General features: G+C 39.4%; 1 protein-coding gene across 4 annotated transcripts in view; it reads left to right on the forward strand.

Moving 5' to 3' along the window:
* The first annotated feature begins 904 nt into the window (after positions 1-904).
* The window catches only part of Rbl2 (retinoblastoma-like 2), a 51,920-nt gene continuing 35,870 nt past the window's right edge, over positions 905-16,954 (forward strand). For 3 of the 4 annotated variants that reach the window (XM_005388302.2, XM_005388305.2, XM_005388307.2), the window contains exons 1-5: positions 905-1,271; positions 5,770-5,900; positions 7,452-7,652; positions 11,203-11,267; positions 15,958-16,086. In XM_005388302.2, coding sequence (XP_005388359.2) covers positions 1,032-1,271; positions 5,770-5,900; positions 7,452-7,652; positions 11,203-11,267; positions 15,958-16,086 — 766 coding nt within the window. In that variant the 5' untranslated portion in view covers positions 905-1,031. Of the gene's footprint in view, positions 1,272-5,769; positions 5,901-7,451; positions 7,653-11,202; positions 11,268-13,969; positions 14,859-15,957; positions 16,087-16,954 lie in introns of those variants that run through there. The other variant, XM_013516218.1, reaches the window with a different exon arrangement.

Below are 16,954 nucleotides of genomic sequence, written 5' to 3' on the forward strand. Positions count from 1 at the left end.
AATTGAACTCACGACCTTGCACTTGCCAGGCAGGCGCTGTGCCGCTGAGCTAAATCCCCAGCCCCGAGATGCATTTTATGCCTATGCAAATCTAACTCCAGCAGCCTTGCTGATTGTAACCAAAGATTTAATCGTCTCAAAGTTGTTCCTGAAATAACGTGTTGCTGGCTCTGCTACCCGCCCTCTCTCCTTCCTTCATTACAGCTTTTATAAACTGTTTCTGTCCTGAACCCCTTTCCCTCAGTTTACTGAAGTCCACTGAACAAAATAAAAATAACAAAACAGCAGCGCAGTGCAGTTCCTCTAGCAAGAAAACGTTTTACGCTACAACAATTAATGCGTTAAAGAGGACTGGCTATTTAAAAATCTTTTTAAGTGGAAAAAAAATGGAAATAAAGTGATTCAAGTATACTAGAAATATGAAAAAGATAAAGTAAAATAATAAAAATTTTAAAAGGGATGAAATTAAACCAGTTGGATGGTTGAGAATAGTACATACATATGGCAGTAAACGCAGGCTCACATAACATTAAAACATTGCTATGTTTTAAATTGTGAGACCTAGACATTAAGAGCGGCGTCAAGATCTGAATTTAGGTGGATTAAGCCCGTGCTATTATCCTGTTCTGGATAAGGACGTACACGAGATGGGACAGTAATATTTCTGGGAACATCCTGGCTACTAAACCTTCGCATGTCATGTTTCTGGGACCCTTCCTTTCAGAACGGCCTTTGGAACGGTCTCACCAAGGGAAGATCTTAAAAAACAGAGGAACGTTGACGTTTCCCCAAGCGAGACAAAGGGAGCTGATCTTTTCTCCTTTCATGATTTTTGGGCCCCATGGGCTCCCGGCCTAGACTACATTTCCCAGCAGGCCGGGCTCAGCGCTACGGGTGCCTGCATGAGGTCAAGAGCCCAAGGCAGCGGCGCAGTCGCGGTGCAGGCTGCGGGCGGGCGGGCGCTTCGCTGTTTGAATGGCTGTGGGCCCGGTCCCTCAACTCACTTGAGGACAAGCTGCCCAGGGAGTGCTATGCCGTCTGGAGGCGACCAGTCGCCTCCTCCCCCGCCTCCTCCTCCGGCCGCGGGAGCCTCGGATGAGGAGGAGGATGACGACGGCGAAGCTGAGGACGCGGCACAGCCGGCCGGGTCGCCGACCCCTCAGATCCAGCAGCGGTTCGACGAGTTGTGCAGCCGCCTTAACATGGACGAGGCGGCGAGGGCCGAGGCCTGGGACAGCTACCGGAGCATGAGCGAGAGCTACACGCTGGAGGTGCGCCCGGGGATGGAGATTAGGGGCTTTTGGGGCCTAGTCGGCGCGCCCCGCGGCGTGACGGGGTCCCTGCGCGCGGCGGACGCGGGTCGGGGCTCCCAGCCTGGAGAGGGGGGCGCCCTGCGCCGCTGCCCTGGACGCCCGGCTTTGACAGCTCGCGGCGCCTGCGAAGGGGAGCGCCGTCTCGCTGCTCTTCCCCGCGGGCTCGGGATGCGCGTACACGCTTGCCCTAACGTAGCACTGCGAGGCTGAGAGCGGTTGGGGTCACAGTTGCAAGAAAGGGTCTGTGAGACCGTTTGATCCCCACCCCCCTACGAGTGGAGTGAGCGGGCGTAGCCGTCTGGATCCCCCGGAGACCGGCCCGCCGCGGCGCAGCGACCGGCCGGGTTTGAGCGCTCGGGTCTCCGGCGGTCTCCTTCCGTTTTCGGCTTCGGTTCTCCAACTTGACTGCCCAGGCGTTGCACCCGTTTGCGTGAACGCGTTCACGTTCGGGCTGTGTTTATGTCAGAGTAAACAATGTAATGTTCCCCGGGCCGGTGGACCTTCTCCTGCCCGGATACAGACGCGCGCGCCCGCTTGTTACAAAGAATCAGCGCTGCAGCTGTGCTGTCAAGACTCAAACTGCGTTTGTGGTTGTCACCGCGGTACAGGCGTGCTGTGCCCCCTTCTTCGGATGGGGCTTGCACGGGAGGAAAGAACAGCCACTCTACCAGTGACTGTCAACTCTGCAGGCGCCTCCCCTTCATGGGCCAATGGGGAGTGACGCGGAAGTCCGGATTGTTTATTAGCTGTTCGCCTGCCTGTGTGTGGCTTTTAAACCTTAGATCCTTTGATTTTTTTTCTGTAGTTTTATATAATTTGTGAAAAGAGTAGGACAAATAGGCACAGGATGGGAAAGCCTGACCAGGTTATTATTTAACTATCCTATGGTGTCTTTGCCTCTGCGTCTTTATGGTGACTAGGGTATTTAAAAATCCTTGCATCAAAAGAAGTTTAATTCAATTACTAGTTGCCGCTCTCCGTTGTTCTTTTTTTTTTTCTTTTTGGTACCGGGCATTGAACTGAGGACCTTGCGCTTGCCACGCAGGCACTTATGCCTCTGAGCTAAATCCCCAGCTCCACTGTTAAATCTACAAAAAAAAAATTTATTTATTTATTTATTTATTTATTTATTTAATTTATTTATTTATATAGGCGACATTAGAACCTAACAGATCTTGGTAACTTTGGACATGTTACTGACCACTGGAAAGCTCACTTTTGTTATTTGTACTTACCTCACTGAACTGTCCTGAAGGTGAACAAAGATAGTGTGTAGTTGCTGGCACGTAAAGCACTCACTTGGGCAGTGCTTCCCGGTGAACTAAGCTCATTTACTGAAGGTTCTTGCTGAAGAGACCACGTTCTTCTTTATCTCTGTGTGTTCCTATTGTCAGGTGAAAACTCTCTTTTGGCTTAAAGGGCATAAGTGCTTTCAGAGTTCTTACTGACTCTTTATTTTACCTGCAGGAGATATATATAAAATAGAGCAAGCATTATCACCACACAGTTGGGGTATTTCTACTCACTGAGGTTAAGCCACGTGAAGTCTAGTGTTACATAAGCAAGCCACACATACTAGATGGTTAGTAAATTAGTTTTGAAGATATATTTGATTACTTGATTTATTAGTAAGATTTTAATCTCAGTTTCTCGTCCCAGTTTACCCAATAAATGCATGAATATTTGTTCACGTAACTGTTACTTATTTTGCCATTCTGGAAATTGAACCCAGGGAATACTGAGCTACATCCGCCCAATTCTTTTTTTTTTTTTTCCACTTTGAAACAGGTTCTCACTAAGTTGCCAGGCTGGCCTGAATTTGCAATCCTCCTGCCTCAGGCTGTTAATTAGCTGGAATTACAGGCAGGTGCCTACCTCATTTATCAAATGTTTGGTTTTTTTTTTCTTTAAATAGGGTCTTGCTATGTAGTCCAGGCTGGCCTTAATTCGTGCTGATTCTCCTACCTTGGCCATCTAAGTGCTGGGATTATATGTGTGCTGTACCTTACCCGACTCAAATATCAAATATTTTTTGAGAACTTATTATGTGCCACAGTATTTTTGGTGCTGGGGATAAAGCGGTGAACAAAACCTAAAACTCCCTGCCTTGATGGAGCTTACAGTTAAGTGCACCATAAAATAATGTTGGAATGGCAGTCTTATGGAGTGTACAATGGAAAATAAAGCTCCTATCATATTTAATACAGAGTACTGATTACAGAATTTTATCTTTAATTTTATTGTTGAAGCTCATTTAATTTTCATGGCCCTCAGCGGAGAAAATGGAGCTTCTGAGACTAATTTGCCCACAGTGTTAAGGCTAATGTATGACACAGAATTTGAAAACAGGTCTACTTGCCTTTATAGGTGTATGACCATGAGTTGTTAATTTGAAGGATGACTGTTTTTAGTATTAAGAGTTTTTTTAACAAATATTTTTTGGCATAATAAAGAAATAAAGGTAAATTTACTTTGAGATTTTGTGAATTAAGAATTTTATGAAGCCCTGGGGGCAGAGTTGTATAGAGCACTTGGCTAGCATACATGAGGCCTTGGGTTCAATCCCCAGCACCACACACACACACACACACACACACACACACACACACACATATCATTTCCCAGGCATGTACATGAGGCCTTGTGTTCAATCCCCAGCACCACACACACACACACACACACACACACACACACACACACACCACTTCCCAGGCATGTACATGAGGCCTTGGGTTCAATCCCCAGCACCACACACCCACACACACACACCACTTCCCAGGCATGTGTTTAATACACACCTTTATTTTTGGGGGGTGGTGGTCAGGGAATCAAACTCAGGACCTTGCGCTTGCCAGGCAGGCCCTGTGCCACTGTGCTATCTCCCAACCCTCTATTATTTTTTTAAAATAGAAAAGTGTGTGCTAAGCTGGGTATGGTGGCCCATGCCTGGAATCCCAGCTACTCTGGAGGCTGGCTGAGGGAGGAGGATCACAAATTTAAGGCCAGCCTGTGCAACTTAGCAAGATCTTGTCTCAAAATAAAATTAATTTTTAAAATTTACAAAAGGACAGAGGATATCACTCAGTGCCTCCTGGGTTCAGTCCCCAGTTTCTGATAGTGGGAGGAGAGGGGGAGAAAGTAAAAAGAAAAACCTATACTATAATAAGTATAATTAGGTTTTAAAGTAGCCTGTTTATAAAGATAAACATGGAGGAGGTCCAGTTTTATTTTTACTCAAACTGGCATTGGATACAGTGAAACTACAGGACATCTTCCAATTCAGCCCTTATGTGGAAAGTAAAGTTGTGTCACTTGAAAAATATTATGGGTATGATTTTTTAGAAGTAAAATTATTTCTTTTAAGCAGAGTGTGGTGGCGCACGCCTGTAATTCCAGTACTCAGGAGGCTGAGGCAGGAGGATCAGAATTTGAGGCCAGCCAAGGTAATTCAAGGCTGACCTTGGACTACATGGCAAGGCCTTGTCCCAAACAAACCAACCAACATCCTTTACATGGTATACTATCTAGTAATGGATCCACAATAGTTGATATGGTTACAAGTTTTATGTATTTACATATATGATTTGATTAAGTATAAACTTAGTGACTGCATGTACACTCAAGCTTAATTTTGTCTGTTTCTTTCAGTGTTCTAGGTTGAGATATATAGATGGAGATACTGATATTATTGTTTCAGTTAAAATCACTGTGTAACAAATTATCCTAGGACTCAGAGGCGTAAAACAATTTACTTTTGCCTACAGGTTCTATGGGTAGAGCATTAAGATAGGGCTCGTAGTTCATGAGGAGGACTTGAGCAGCAGAGACTGGCATGGTTGGGCCACCTTGGATATCTCAGTCTGTGTGACTTACCTTTCCTGATGGGTTTCTCTCCAGCATGGCACCAGACTTTGTACATGTTGGACTAGGACTCCCAAGGTCCATGCTCTGAAAGACAGCCGCTCTTTGAAATCATTTAACACCATTTTTACCTGTATTACTAGTTGAGGCAGTTAATCAATGTAAGGGGACATAGATGCCTGCCAGGGTCAAGATGAAGGAACATAGACCATCCCCCTCAGGTGGAAGAATGTTTGAGTCACATTGTAAGAGAAGCACATGAGCTGAGCGTGGTGTCCCATGCCTGTAATGCCAACACTCAGGAGGCTGAGGCAGAGGGATTGCAAGTCTGAGGACAGCCCAGGCTGCATAGTGAGTTTTAGGACTAGCCTGGATTATATAGTGAGACCCTGTCTGAAAAAAGAAAAAACAGAAACAAACAAATAAACCACAACAACAACAACAAAAAAGAAAACAAAAAGTGTGTGAGATAGGGCCATAATTGGAAAATACAGTTTCCCATATTCATATAAACAATACTTTTAATTTAAACATAGGGGTTTTCTGTGTTGAAATATATATCGCTCATTAGCCAAAACTCTATTTTCTTTTGCAGGGGAATGACCTTCACTGGTTAGCGTGCGCCTTATATGTGGCTTGCAGAAAGTCTGTTCCCACTGTGAGCAGAGGGACTGCTGAAGGAAACTATGTGTCCTTAACGAGAATCCTGCGCTGCTCACAGCAGAGGTAACTGTCTGCGGCCTGGGAAGGGGAGCTTTTGTCACAAGAGCTCGTAAATCACGTGACAAGACTTCGCTCTCTTCATTATTTTCTGAGTATTTATACCTGTGGAGTGTTGTACTTACAAGTTAGGTCATGGTTTCCCGTTATGTTTTACTAATTTGGTGAAAATATTGGCATTTTATGTATAGGCACTTGTATGGGAGAATTTACCCTTTTTGTTTCATTTTGTCTCTCTTTTGTTTTTTTTTTTTTTTTTTGGTTTTTCTCCGGTACTGGGAACCGAACTCACGACCTTGCACTTGCCAGGCAGGCGCTTTTGCTGCTGAGCTAAATCCCCAGCCCCTTGTCTCTCTTTTGGAAGAATTTACTTTTAAAGGTAAATCTCTCATGGTATATATATTGAGAGAAATCTAAATAGGATAATTGAGAAACTTTAGGAAACACTGTAGATTGAAAGATAAATAAAATATTAATTATATGGTACTGTGCTTGCAACTATATGGACAGACTAAAGTTTTAATTTACATGGAATGTCTAATAAAATGGAAAGCATACATTCTCTGACTCCACTTCTTGAGACAGTCCATAAAGAAGCTCCTACACACACAAGGTTCTGTTTACTGCAACATTTTTTGTTGTGAAACTTAAAAATTACATAAAATTACTTAAATTTCCATTGGCTAGGAAATGAACATAAAATGTAATGGTGTCTTCTTATCAGGGAATATTTAGCAACTAAGTGAATGAATTATGTATCAACATTTGTAAATTTCAAACACTGAATAGAAAGCAAGTTGCAGAATGCTTGTTGTGATACATTTTGTATAAAATGTAAAAACATAAATACAGACAATACTCCTCATTGTTTATGGATACATGTATTTATACAGATGGATGGAGGCCCTGGGGTGTAGATCAGCAGTGCAGCACCTGCCTGGCAAGTGCCAGGCCCTGAGTTCAATTCCAAAAAAGAAAATGGAAAAAAAAAAAAAAGGATGGAAAGAATCTTAACTTCAGAATGCGGTCATCTTTGGGGAAGAGTGGAGAGTGGGATTGGGAAGGAGTACAAAGGGTATTTTGGCAGTTTCTGTTGTGTTTTTAGCACTTAAATCTGAAGCCATACATGGGAATATTTATTCAATATGTTAATATTTGCTAATCCTGCAAGTTGGATACATATGTGTTATGTTACTCCTATTTTGTTTTATATTTTAAAAAATTCATAATTAAAAAAACAAACCTGAGGTAATCACAAAAAGAGAGAAGGAAGGAAAGAAAAGAAAAAAGAAAAAGAGGATCAGAGTAATAAACCAATATCTAAGAGATTACTTAATGAAGTCAAAGATGTGAGTTGTTATTTTATACCACTGTTTAAAAGTAATACAACTAGGGCTGGGGATATAGCTCAGTGGCATAAGCGCCTGCCTGGCAAGTGCAAGGTTGTGAGTTTGATCCCCGGTACTGCAAAATGAGGTACCTGTGGTTTAGTTTTAGTTATTTATATTAGTACACTTCACGTTATGAAAACACTTCATTTTTTATGTTTAATTTCAGCTTGATTGAATTTTTTAACAAAATGAAGAAGTGGGAAGACATGGCAAACCTACCCCCCCATTTCAGAGAACGTACTGAGAGGTTGGAAAGAAACTTCACTGTTTCTGCTGTAATTTTTAAGAAATATGAACCCATTTTTCAAGACATTTTTAAATATCCCCAAGAGGAACCACCTCGTCAACAAAGAGGAAGGAAACAGAGGTGTGTTTTTCTATTTTCGTACTTCTTACCTGGGAATAAACAGATGTCTATCTGTGCTACAGTTTTGATTCCCCAATTTACTTTGTTAGTCTTAAAAAAACCAATATGACTTCATAAATAATCTTTTATCCCAAGTATTTTCTTTCTTTTGTTTTTCTTTCATTATTTCATAGCCATAAAGGCTTTGTCTTCTTTCATATTGCAAAATGTGTGAAGCCTTTGTTTATATAAACTTTCTGTTTTTATTTACTTGACCCAGAATGCAGACTGCACAAAGTTAGACCTTAGGGATTTTCACGACCTGCTATCCTGGGAGTAGACCGCATAATGATCACTGTTGACTACGCAGGTTATGACTAGATAGGTCATTTCTATTGCATAGCTTTTATGCCAAACAGAGTAATAAGTGAGTTCGCTGAAATGACTCCTCTACACAATGTGTATGACCAAGAATAGAGAAGCAAGAGTGAGGGACGGCGGGGGGGAACTGAAACGATTGTGATTTTGTGCTCTCTGACCCCGTCTGCAGAGCCAGTAACTTCCTCTGGCTTACTGTTTTCTTCTTTTTTAGCTTGGAACAGTTATGGTATTCTCCTTTAATGTACAGGTTTTTAAGTTTTTTGTAAAATAGACATTTGTTCTTAATGTAGAACTCAAACAGTGTTGATAAGAAAAGTACAAGCAAAAGAATTGCAACTGTGTGGCTAGAATGAAAGTGTGCTTCTCTTTAGCTGTAAAAGTTTTCTCAAATTGTGAGGGATGCTTATAATAAGGGTAAATTTTAACAGTTATAACAAGCTAATTACAGTAATTATAGTTGACCACCGACATGGACCCACTAATCTAGTTTTGTTGTTTTAGTCAGCTTGGGGAACTGACTGTTTACAATTAGATATTCTAAACTTCGGGTGTAAACTTTGAGTCTCAGCAAGGCCAGTGTGATCATTTATAGAAAGATAGAGAATATCTTTTATTCCCTGGGTGAGGTGATACCACCTGTAATCTTAGCCATTCTGGAGAGTATGTCAGAATGATTGCAAGCTGGAGGCCAGCATGAAAAACAAAAATAAAAATAAAAGCACAGTTGGAGGGAATGCTAGGGAGGTAGCTCAGCAGTAGAGCATTTGCCTAGAGTGCCTGAAGCCCTGAGTTCAAATATCCACTAGCAAATATTTTTCCCCCTTGGAGCATCCAAAAAATAATTTTATAGTGTACTGTTTTCAGATTTATTTGGGTATAAAAAATACCTAATTTTAATTCAGAAAATTTTAGATCTAGGAATGTGGTTTAGTGATAAAGCACTTGCTTAGCATGCACGAGGGCTTGGGTCTAGTCCCTAGCAGTACAGAAACAAAAATTACTTTATGTAAATAATATGTATGTATGTGTGTGTGTGTGTGTGTGTGAGTGACTGTGGGGATTGAACCCAGGGCCTTGTGCATACTAAATATATGCTGTAGTACTGAGCTGTTCCCTATACTAATCCTAGATCACACTCTAGTTTTTATTAACTGTCTGTGAACAGTAATACTAATAATGCAGCTGGGCCTGGGGGTGCGCATCTGTAATTCCTGTGCTCAGGAGGCTGAGACGGGAGGATCACTATAAGTTCGAGGCCAACCTGGACTACATAGTGAGATCCTGCTTCAAGGGAAAAAAAGCCAAAAGAATAAAACAAAGCAAACAAAAAAATGAAACAAAAATATTAGTAATATATACCATTTATTGAGATTTTATTATGGGACAGGGATCTTATAAGACTGAAGCATGAATTACTTTGGTTAATCTTTCTGACAACTTTATGAGACTAGTGCTATTGTTACAGGTAGGAAATCCCCCCTAGGAGAGTAAGTAATTTGGCTAAATTCACACAACTGGTGACTGGGGAGTTCTTATTGAAACTAAAGCAGTCAGACTGTAGAACCCATGGGTTCACTCCCACTGTCTAGTGCAGCTCGCACACTAAAATGTGAAAGTTTGTCCCTAGATGTTTTTTGAGCACTTACCCACAGGAAGTTAGTTACTATGTGGGATAGCAGTATTCACAAAGAAAACCTCATGGTTTCTGTCTTTTGAGGGTTTATAGCTTAGACAGGGAAAGGAGGCAGATATGAAGCTTGTACAGTGCAGCATATTGTGAAAGGCAAGCAAGTGCTGTATATGGAGAAAGAGGGTTTCTGAGGTGAAGAAGGAATCTGGGTGAGCTGGGATGTGGTTAGAATAAGCAGAAATAGGTCCTAAAGGGTGGGCATGCTTTTGGCAGGTAAATTTGGAAATATTATTAGAGCCTTCTTTTTCTCTCCTGGTCCTAGGGATTGAAGCACAACCTGTTTCAATTTTTATTTTGAGATAGGGTCTGGCTAACTGACCAAATTGCCCAGACTGGGCTCAAACTTCATATTCTCCTGTTTCAGCCTCCTGGAGTGCTAGGATTACACGTGTGAGCCACCGCACCTGGCTAGGAAATTATAGGGCTTCCTCTGTAGAGGAGATCACAAGAATAGACATGTAAGCAAGAGGAAATTTGTTTTGTTTGTTTTTGTTTTTCTTCTGGTGGGGGAATCGAACTCATGACCTTGCGCTTCCCAGGCAGGTGCTGTGCCGCTGAGCTAAATCCCCAGCCCCAGCAAGAAGAAATTTGGGAGCAAGAAGGTTAGTCAGGTTTCCTCTGGAGTTCTCAGTTTATAGAGCCAGAATTTAGAGTGGCTTAAGTGTTGAAGTAAAACATTTGAATTTTCTCTTGACGCACAATCAAAATTACAAACAGTCTGTCATGTACTGTGGTAGGAAGGCTACTTTGTAGAGTACGCATTCAATTAAGTACAGTGAATTAAGTACTGGTGAATTATGGAGAATAATCTTTGACAGATGAAAGACTAAGGCCCAGGCAGAGCAAGTAAACCTGTCTAATGATCGTGCTGGAACTAGGCTAAATCTCCTGGTCGTCTCCAGAATATTTTGTTCTTCTTGGCACCTGGCTAGAATGAGACTGTTGGAACATGGAGACCACAGATGTCTTGTGTAAACATTGGCGGAGGTTCTGGTAGGAAAGCCGAGATTAAAGCAGGTCTAAAACTCCCTTTAGCAGAAAACTTGGAAAAATACAGCAGGTACTTTTAATGAGGGGATTACAGGAAGACTAGAATGTACGTGAAACAGCCTTTTGGGATTTGACATATTCCGTAGGATCTTTAGGGAGAGAGGGTTAAAGTTCATCAGCTATGATAGAGGAGGAAATGGGGAAATACCTGACTGCTAATGTCATCAGAAGAACTATTGTTTTTCATTTTATTTTCCACTTTTGGTATCTTGGCCTCGAAAACTTTAAAAATTCTTCAGAATTTTTTTTTTCTTTCTGTGATGAACTCCTTCCCAGGCTTCCAGCTGTTCCCTCGCAGTATTTGTCTGGGGCACACCGTGTACATTTTCCCTGTGAAGCTGAATCTGGTATTGTTCCTCTAATTGTGGATTTTGTTTCCTACCTAACTTGTTATCATTGAGGATGGCCACTTCTTTTGTTGTCTCATGATTTTTTTCTCTTCCCTCAAAGGCGACAGCCGTGTACCGTGTCTGAAATCTTCCATTTTTGTTGGGTGCTTTTTATATATGCAAAAGGTAAGGAAAGGGTAATATTTAGATATTAATTAGTTTATTTACTTTTTCAGGTACTAAATATATATATTCTTGATATATGTATTATATATCAAGAAGAGATCCTCACTTGAGAATTTTCTGAAGAGTTTTTAATCCTAGATTTTATTAAAATGTCACCTCTTCATAAAAGGGTCTTATACTGGGCATAGTGGCACACACCTATGATCCCAGCACTCGGGAGGCTGAGGCAGGAGTATTGTTGTGCGTTTGAGACCAGCCTGGGCTACAAAGTGAGCTCAAGGCCAGCCTGAATTGCATAGTGAGACCCTGTCTGAAAAAGACCAAATAAACCCAAAAAATTAAAAATAAAAATAAAAGGGTCTTTTGCATTTCTTTACAATGTCTAAATGTCTTAGTAAATGGAGACTCTTTTTAATTTTGTTCTTAGAATTTTTTCCACTCAAATCTATTTGAATAATGAACTGAAAACACCTTATTATGTTTATGCCTGTATTTTGAGCTGTATTTTTCATGAGACATGTCTTACTCACCTGGGTGGGACTATCATCCCCAGAGCAGTTCAGATTACTTTTTGCATCTTATTCAGATAAATATACTGAATCAAATGCCTTAGATCCTATTTGTTTTCTCTCCCTTCCTTACTGCATTTGACCTAAGATCTGTATTCATCTAAATATATCTCTATTTTTTTATTCTCTGTATTTCTATGTAAGAATAATTCTTAGTAATCCAAAGGAGAATGGACAGTTATATTAGTTAATAGCTTTTTTCCCTATAGAGTATGTGGCATACCTTTGCCACTAAGCCCAATAAGATGCAAAGTTAAAAGCAAAGTATCTTAGAGATGGATGGAGCCCATAAATGTAGTATTCCCTCCTTAAAAGAGAAAAGAAAGAAAGAAGGAAGGGAAAAAATAATATATATGTATATACAAGGTTAGCTGGGATAATTGTACTGCCGATGTCTACTGGTTTATTGAAAGGAACAGTTAATGCTTAACTTTTCTTTCTTTTCTTGATCAGTTTTACATGCTTATTATCTGGTAATCTGAACAGCTAATCTGAAGACAACACTATGCAATGTAACAACCATTGTTGAATTCCTACCATCTTGTCTAGTGAAGCTCTGCATCGTTTCTAATTTTTTTTATACTTGTTATTGTTTTTAATTGTTTGATCCATCTTGCATTCTTACATCTGGTAATCTGAACAATTTCATTGAAGATAACAATATGTACTATAACAACCACTGTTAATTCCTATCATTTTGTTTTGAAATCCTACATCATTCTAATTTTTTTTGTGTTGTTTTGTTTTTGTCTTTGTTATTTTTTTCTCCTTAAAATAAAATAAATAAATTAGGTACAATAAGAGATTAACAAAAATAATTGATAATATGTAAAATCGAGCTATTAGAATTACTATAATGAAAGTTCTATGAATATAATTACTCTGTCTCTCAAAATATCTTCTTGTATTTTAGATCTTAGCAGTCACAGCTTTTTTTTCCTTATTAAGTCAATAATTTTTGCCTTTTTCTTAAAGAAAGCACCTTAAGGCTTGTCTTTGGCATAACCAAGTTGTTGGCATCATTTTTGCCCTTGGGGATCATTATTAAGAAAAATAGTAGGGCATGGTGGTGCATGCGTGTAATCCAAGCACTTGGGAGGCTGAGGCAGGAGAATTGCTGTGAGTTCAAGGCCACCCTGGGCTACATAGTGAGTTCAAGGCCAGCCTGAACTGCATAGCAAGACCCTGCCTCAAAAAAAAGAATAAAAAAAAAAAAAGGAAAAAAGAAAGACAGAAAAATAAGGGTTATTTGGATGAGAGAGTATTGTGACAGGAGATCTGATGAACAGGAAGGCTGCTAAGTGACTGACTAATGGATGGGTGGTGTATGCAGTGTGAAAATGCTGTACCATGGGATGAGTTCTGTCCTGGGCAGGGCAGAGCTGGGCAGAGCAGAACAATGAGAAATTTCACCACACTACTCAGAACAGCACACAATTTAAAAATGTATAAATTGTTTATTTCTGGAATTTTCTATTTAATGTTTTCAGATCACCAAAACCACAGAAAGCAAAACTTTGAGTAAGAGGGCATTGCAGTGCAGGAAACTCTCATTATGGGATTACTCTCAACTTACTCACTTGAAAGGTTAGGCAACCGATACCTGCAACTAGCTGCTAGGAACCCAGCTAGGGTGGGAACCCAGATCTCCTGGCTCCTGGTTCCACGCTGAACTTGAAGGCCTGTGGCGAGGCTGTATCAGGCCATTGGTTTCCCGGTGTCATTAGGTTGTTCTAACTAACTGCGAGCCATCTTTCTTTTTCTAAGCTGTGTTTTTGTTTTCTCCTGTCACATGTGAGCTGTTCACTTATGCTTTGCCTCACAGTGACAGCTTTCTGTAGTTGAGATAAAGGTGGTATGATCGGTAACATGAAACAGAGACAGCTTTAAGAGTATGTAAACCTTTTTTATAGTAGCTGCAACAAGTGTTAGCTTGTGTGGCTAGTATTACATTTGATAGTAATCTCCTGTATGATTGCGCTTGGCAAGGCATGTTTAACTTCTAGGGTTTTTTTTTTTTTTTTGGTTTTTCTCCGGTACCGGGAACCGAACTCACGACCTTGCGCTTGCCAGACAGGCGCTTTTGCCGCTGAGCTAAATCCCCAGCCCCCGGGTTTTGTTTTCTATTTGGTATATGTTTAGGAGTATATGTATTTGATATTATATTAAACTATTTAAAAATAATTTTTGGTTCTTACTTTGTTTTCACTTGATCAACTTGAGTGGCATATTTTCTGTCCCAGCAACTAACTCACTGTTTCAATGTTATCTTATGAAGTCTGTAATTGATCTGAAGAACCGTTTTTGTTTTTTCTGAGTGAGGGTCTTGTGACTCAGACAGCCCTCAAACTTAGGGTCCTCCTTTCCAGCCTCCCAGGAGCTGGGGCACGCCTCTGTTATGATCTTTTAAGATGCACAAGGATCTTTTTCTCAGATGGGGACCATTTCCTGTTTTACATGAAATCTCAAATCTTCTCATTCGTAATAAATAAGCCAAGTCTAGAGGTCAGACAGCTTTCCTTTTACCTGTTATCTTTGTTGATTGGAAAATAAAATATCTCACAAAGTGAGATTTATTGAAAAGGTCAGGACTTGAAATAGAAAGTAAACCATATTGGTATAGTCTTGGAATTTAAATTAGAACTTGATCTTCAGGAGCATTTCAGTTTTTTGTTAGAAGTTACAATGCTGCTGGTTTTTCTTTCTATGGGAAGTACACGTCCGTGACAAGTTTGGGCTTGTCAGTGAGATAGGCTTTGTAGCTTGAAACCAGTAGATACTACTTGCTGTTTTATATATTAGGAGGTGAGTGTATTTTAATATTGAACCTCTTTATAGTAGAGCCACACAAGTTAGCTTGTTATGTCAATGTAACATTTAATCTGTTAGTAATCATTTGCCTTGCTGACAACAGAAGGACATTTTTTCTATTTAATTCATTAAAGATGAATTTGTAGAATGTTTCTATCTATACAAAAAAAAAAAAAAAAAAAGAAAGAAATTACCTACCGGATATGCTGAGGTAAGTGGTAACTTTGTTTGGAAGAAGGGGGAAGATCTTGAAACAAAGCTCTGTGTGTGTGTGTGTGTGTGTGTGTGTGTGTGTGTGTGTACGCAGTCTGTGTGTGTTGAGGGGATATTTTCTCTGTGTGTGTACGTGCATGCATTTGGGTAAGACAGCAAGTATGAAAATGTCAAGTTTTGAATAATTCTTCAACTGTGTGTTACCTGTTTAAATTGAATTTCTCTTGATATTCTAAGAATGTAAAATCAATATAAAGCATGTATGTGTAGTACTTTAAGTAAAAAAGGGACAGGCTTACAGTTTTTTAAAAACCCTAGGAATACATCTTAATTTCTAAAATTAATAGAACTATTTAACTGTGTGTAAAAACTACTTTTTCTGTTAGGCCTGGAACAGCACTGCAGAAAGGAATTGTTTTTGTAGGTTTAGGTGTGGGTTTCTTATTCTTTGTTACCATTGACAATTATCCTGGGGATAGTAGCTGTAGAATTTACACGTCATTAGTTGTTGCATTCACTTATATGAGCTTATATAGTATTACTATGTAAAAAGTATTGTAAATGTCACTGTTATCACTGTGATTAAGGGTTCTGGTCTAAGTTTGTACATGAGAAAAATAATTGTATGAATCTTTTCCAGCTGTGCCCTTCTGAGTATTTCTAGTAATTTAAAAAAAAGATTTAGTAACTTTATATTGTTATACAGGTATTTTCATGAACTTGATCTCTGGTTATAGTTTACTCAGAGTTTGTGTAAAACTATTATATTTTGAGGTAATTTATAAATCTTTGTGTTCAGAAATTTCAAAGAAGAGATCAATGATAATAAAATATTAGTTACTAGGTATTTAATGAATACTGATTTGCTGAATATTGAGAGAATGCGTAGCATTTTTGGTAAGGTTTCAGTTTTCACTAAACTCATAGGAGTTTATTAAAATATAAAACTAATGTCTCAAAATGTTCACTTACCAAGTAAGTCTTGAGTCAAAGTACAATGTTGTATGTCATTATAATTAAAGGAAGAAATTAATAGTATTTTAAAAATATTGTAAAGTTCATGGTAATTTAACTCTCCAACTCTTCATGATCTGTAGGTAATTTCCCTATGATTAGTGATGACTTGGTCAATTCTTACCATCTTCTGCTCTGTGCTCTGGACCTAGTTTATGGAAATGCTCTCCAGTGTGCCAATCGTAAGGAACTTGTGAACCCTAATTTTAAAGGTACGATGTTTGGGCAACTCACATTTCTGCACTGTGTTACTCTCGGGAGTTGCACAGTAATAAAGGTTGCAGCATCAGAGGACGTGAGTATTTGAAAGGCTTCCACCATTGCAGTGATCCAGGGCACTTATAATGAACACTCAAACTCTGTATATGTACTTTTATGAAAAAGCAAAGTTTAAAGTTTTCAGTGACCACTTTAAAATGTCTGAAATGTATACACAGTTAAATAAAGAGAAGGCATTTAGAAATCTAGTAACAAAAATGACATTGAACGTGGTAATATTTTTCAATTTGGCAAGCTTTGTGCATGACACACTCTATCATAGGAAGCAAGAAAGGATTTATTGAAAAAATTTTCAGTTCAAACTTTTTGCTGTAGAGAGTAGTTACAGTTTTGAAAGAAGTAAAATGAACTTGGATGTGTTAAACTGACAGATATATAGAAATGATATTTATTTGGGCAATGCTTTTACCATGCTTTCAGGTATATAACTTCTGTGAATGGTATTAATTCAGTGCCCAAGTTATGACTTATAAAATAAATATTAAAAGGTATTTATAGAGCTGATATATAATGCTGCTTATATTTGGTAGGATTGTAAGTTTTAATGTGGTACCAGTTAGAATTTCAACTTGTCTATCTAGGTAGATTTTTAATATTAGTGGATTTAGTTACTTCAGTTGCTTCTGGTTTGATAAATTAATGGTCCTTATACAGGTTGAGCATCCCTAATCTGAAAATCCAAAATCTGAAAGTCTAAAAAATATGAATAAAAGTTTTTTTAAAAGTATTTTTTGGGGTTTTTTTTGGAGACGGTCTCGCTGTGTGGTTCAGGCTGGCCTTGAACTCACAATGATCCTCCTG

Source organism: Chinchilla lanigera, unplaced genomic scaffold (genome assembly GCF_000276665.1).
Source record: "Chinchilla lanigera isolate Chin_1 unplaced genomic scaffold, ChiLan1.0 scaffold00032, whole genome shotgun sequence".
NCBI classification, from domain to species: Eukaryota; Metazoa; Chordata; class Mammalia; order Rodentia; family Chinchillidae; genus Chinchilla; species Chinchilla lanigera.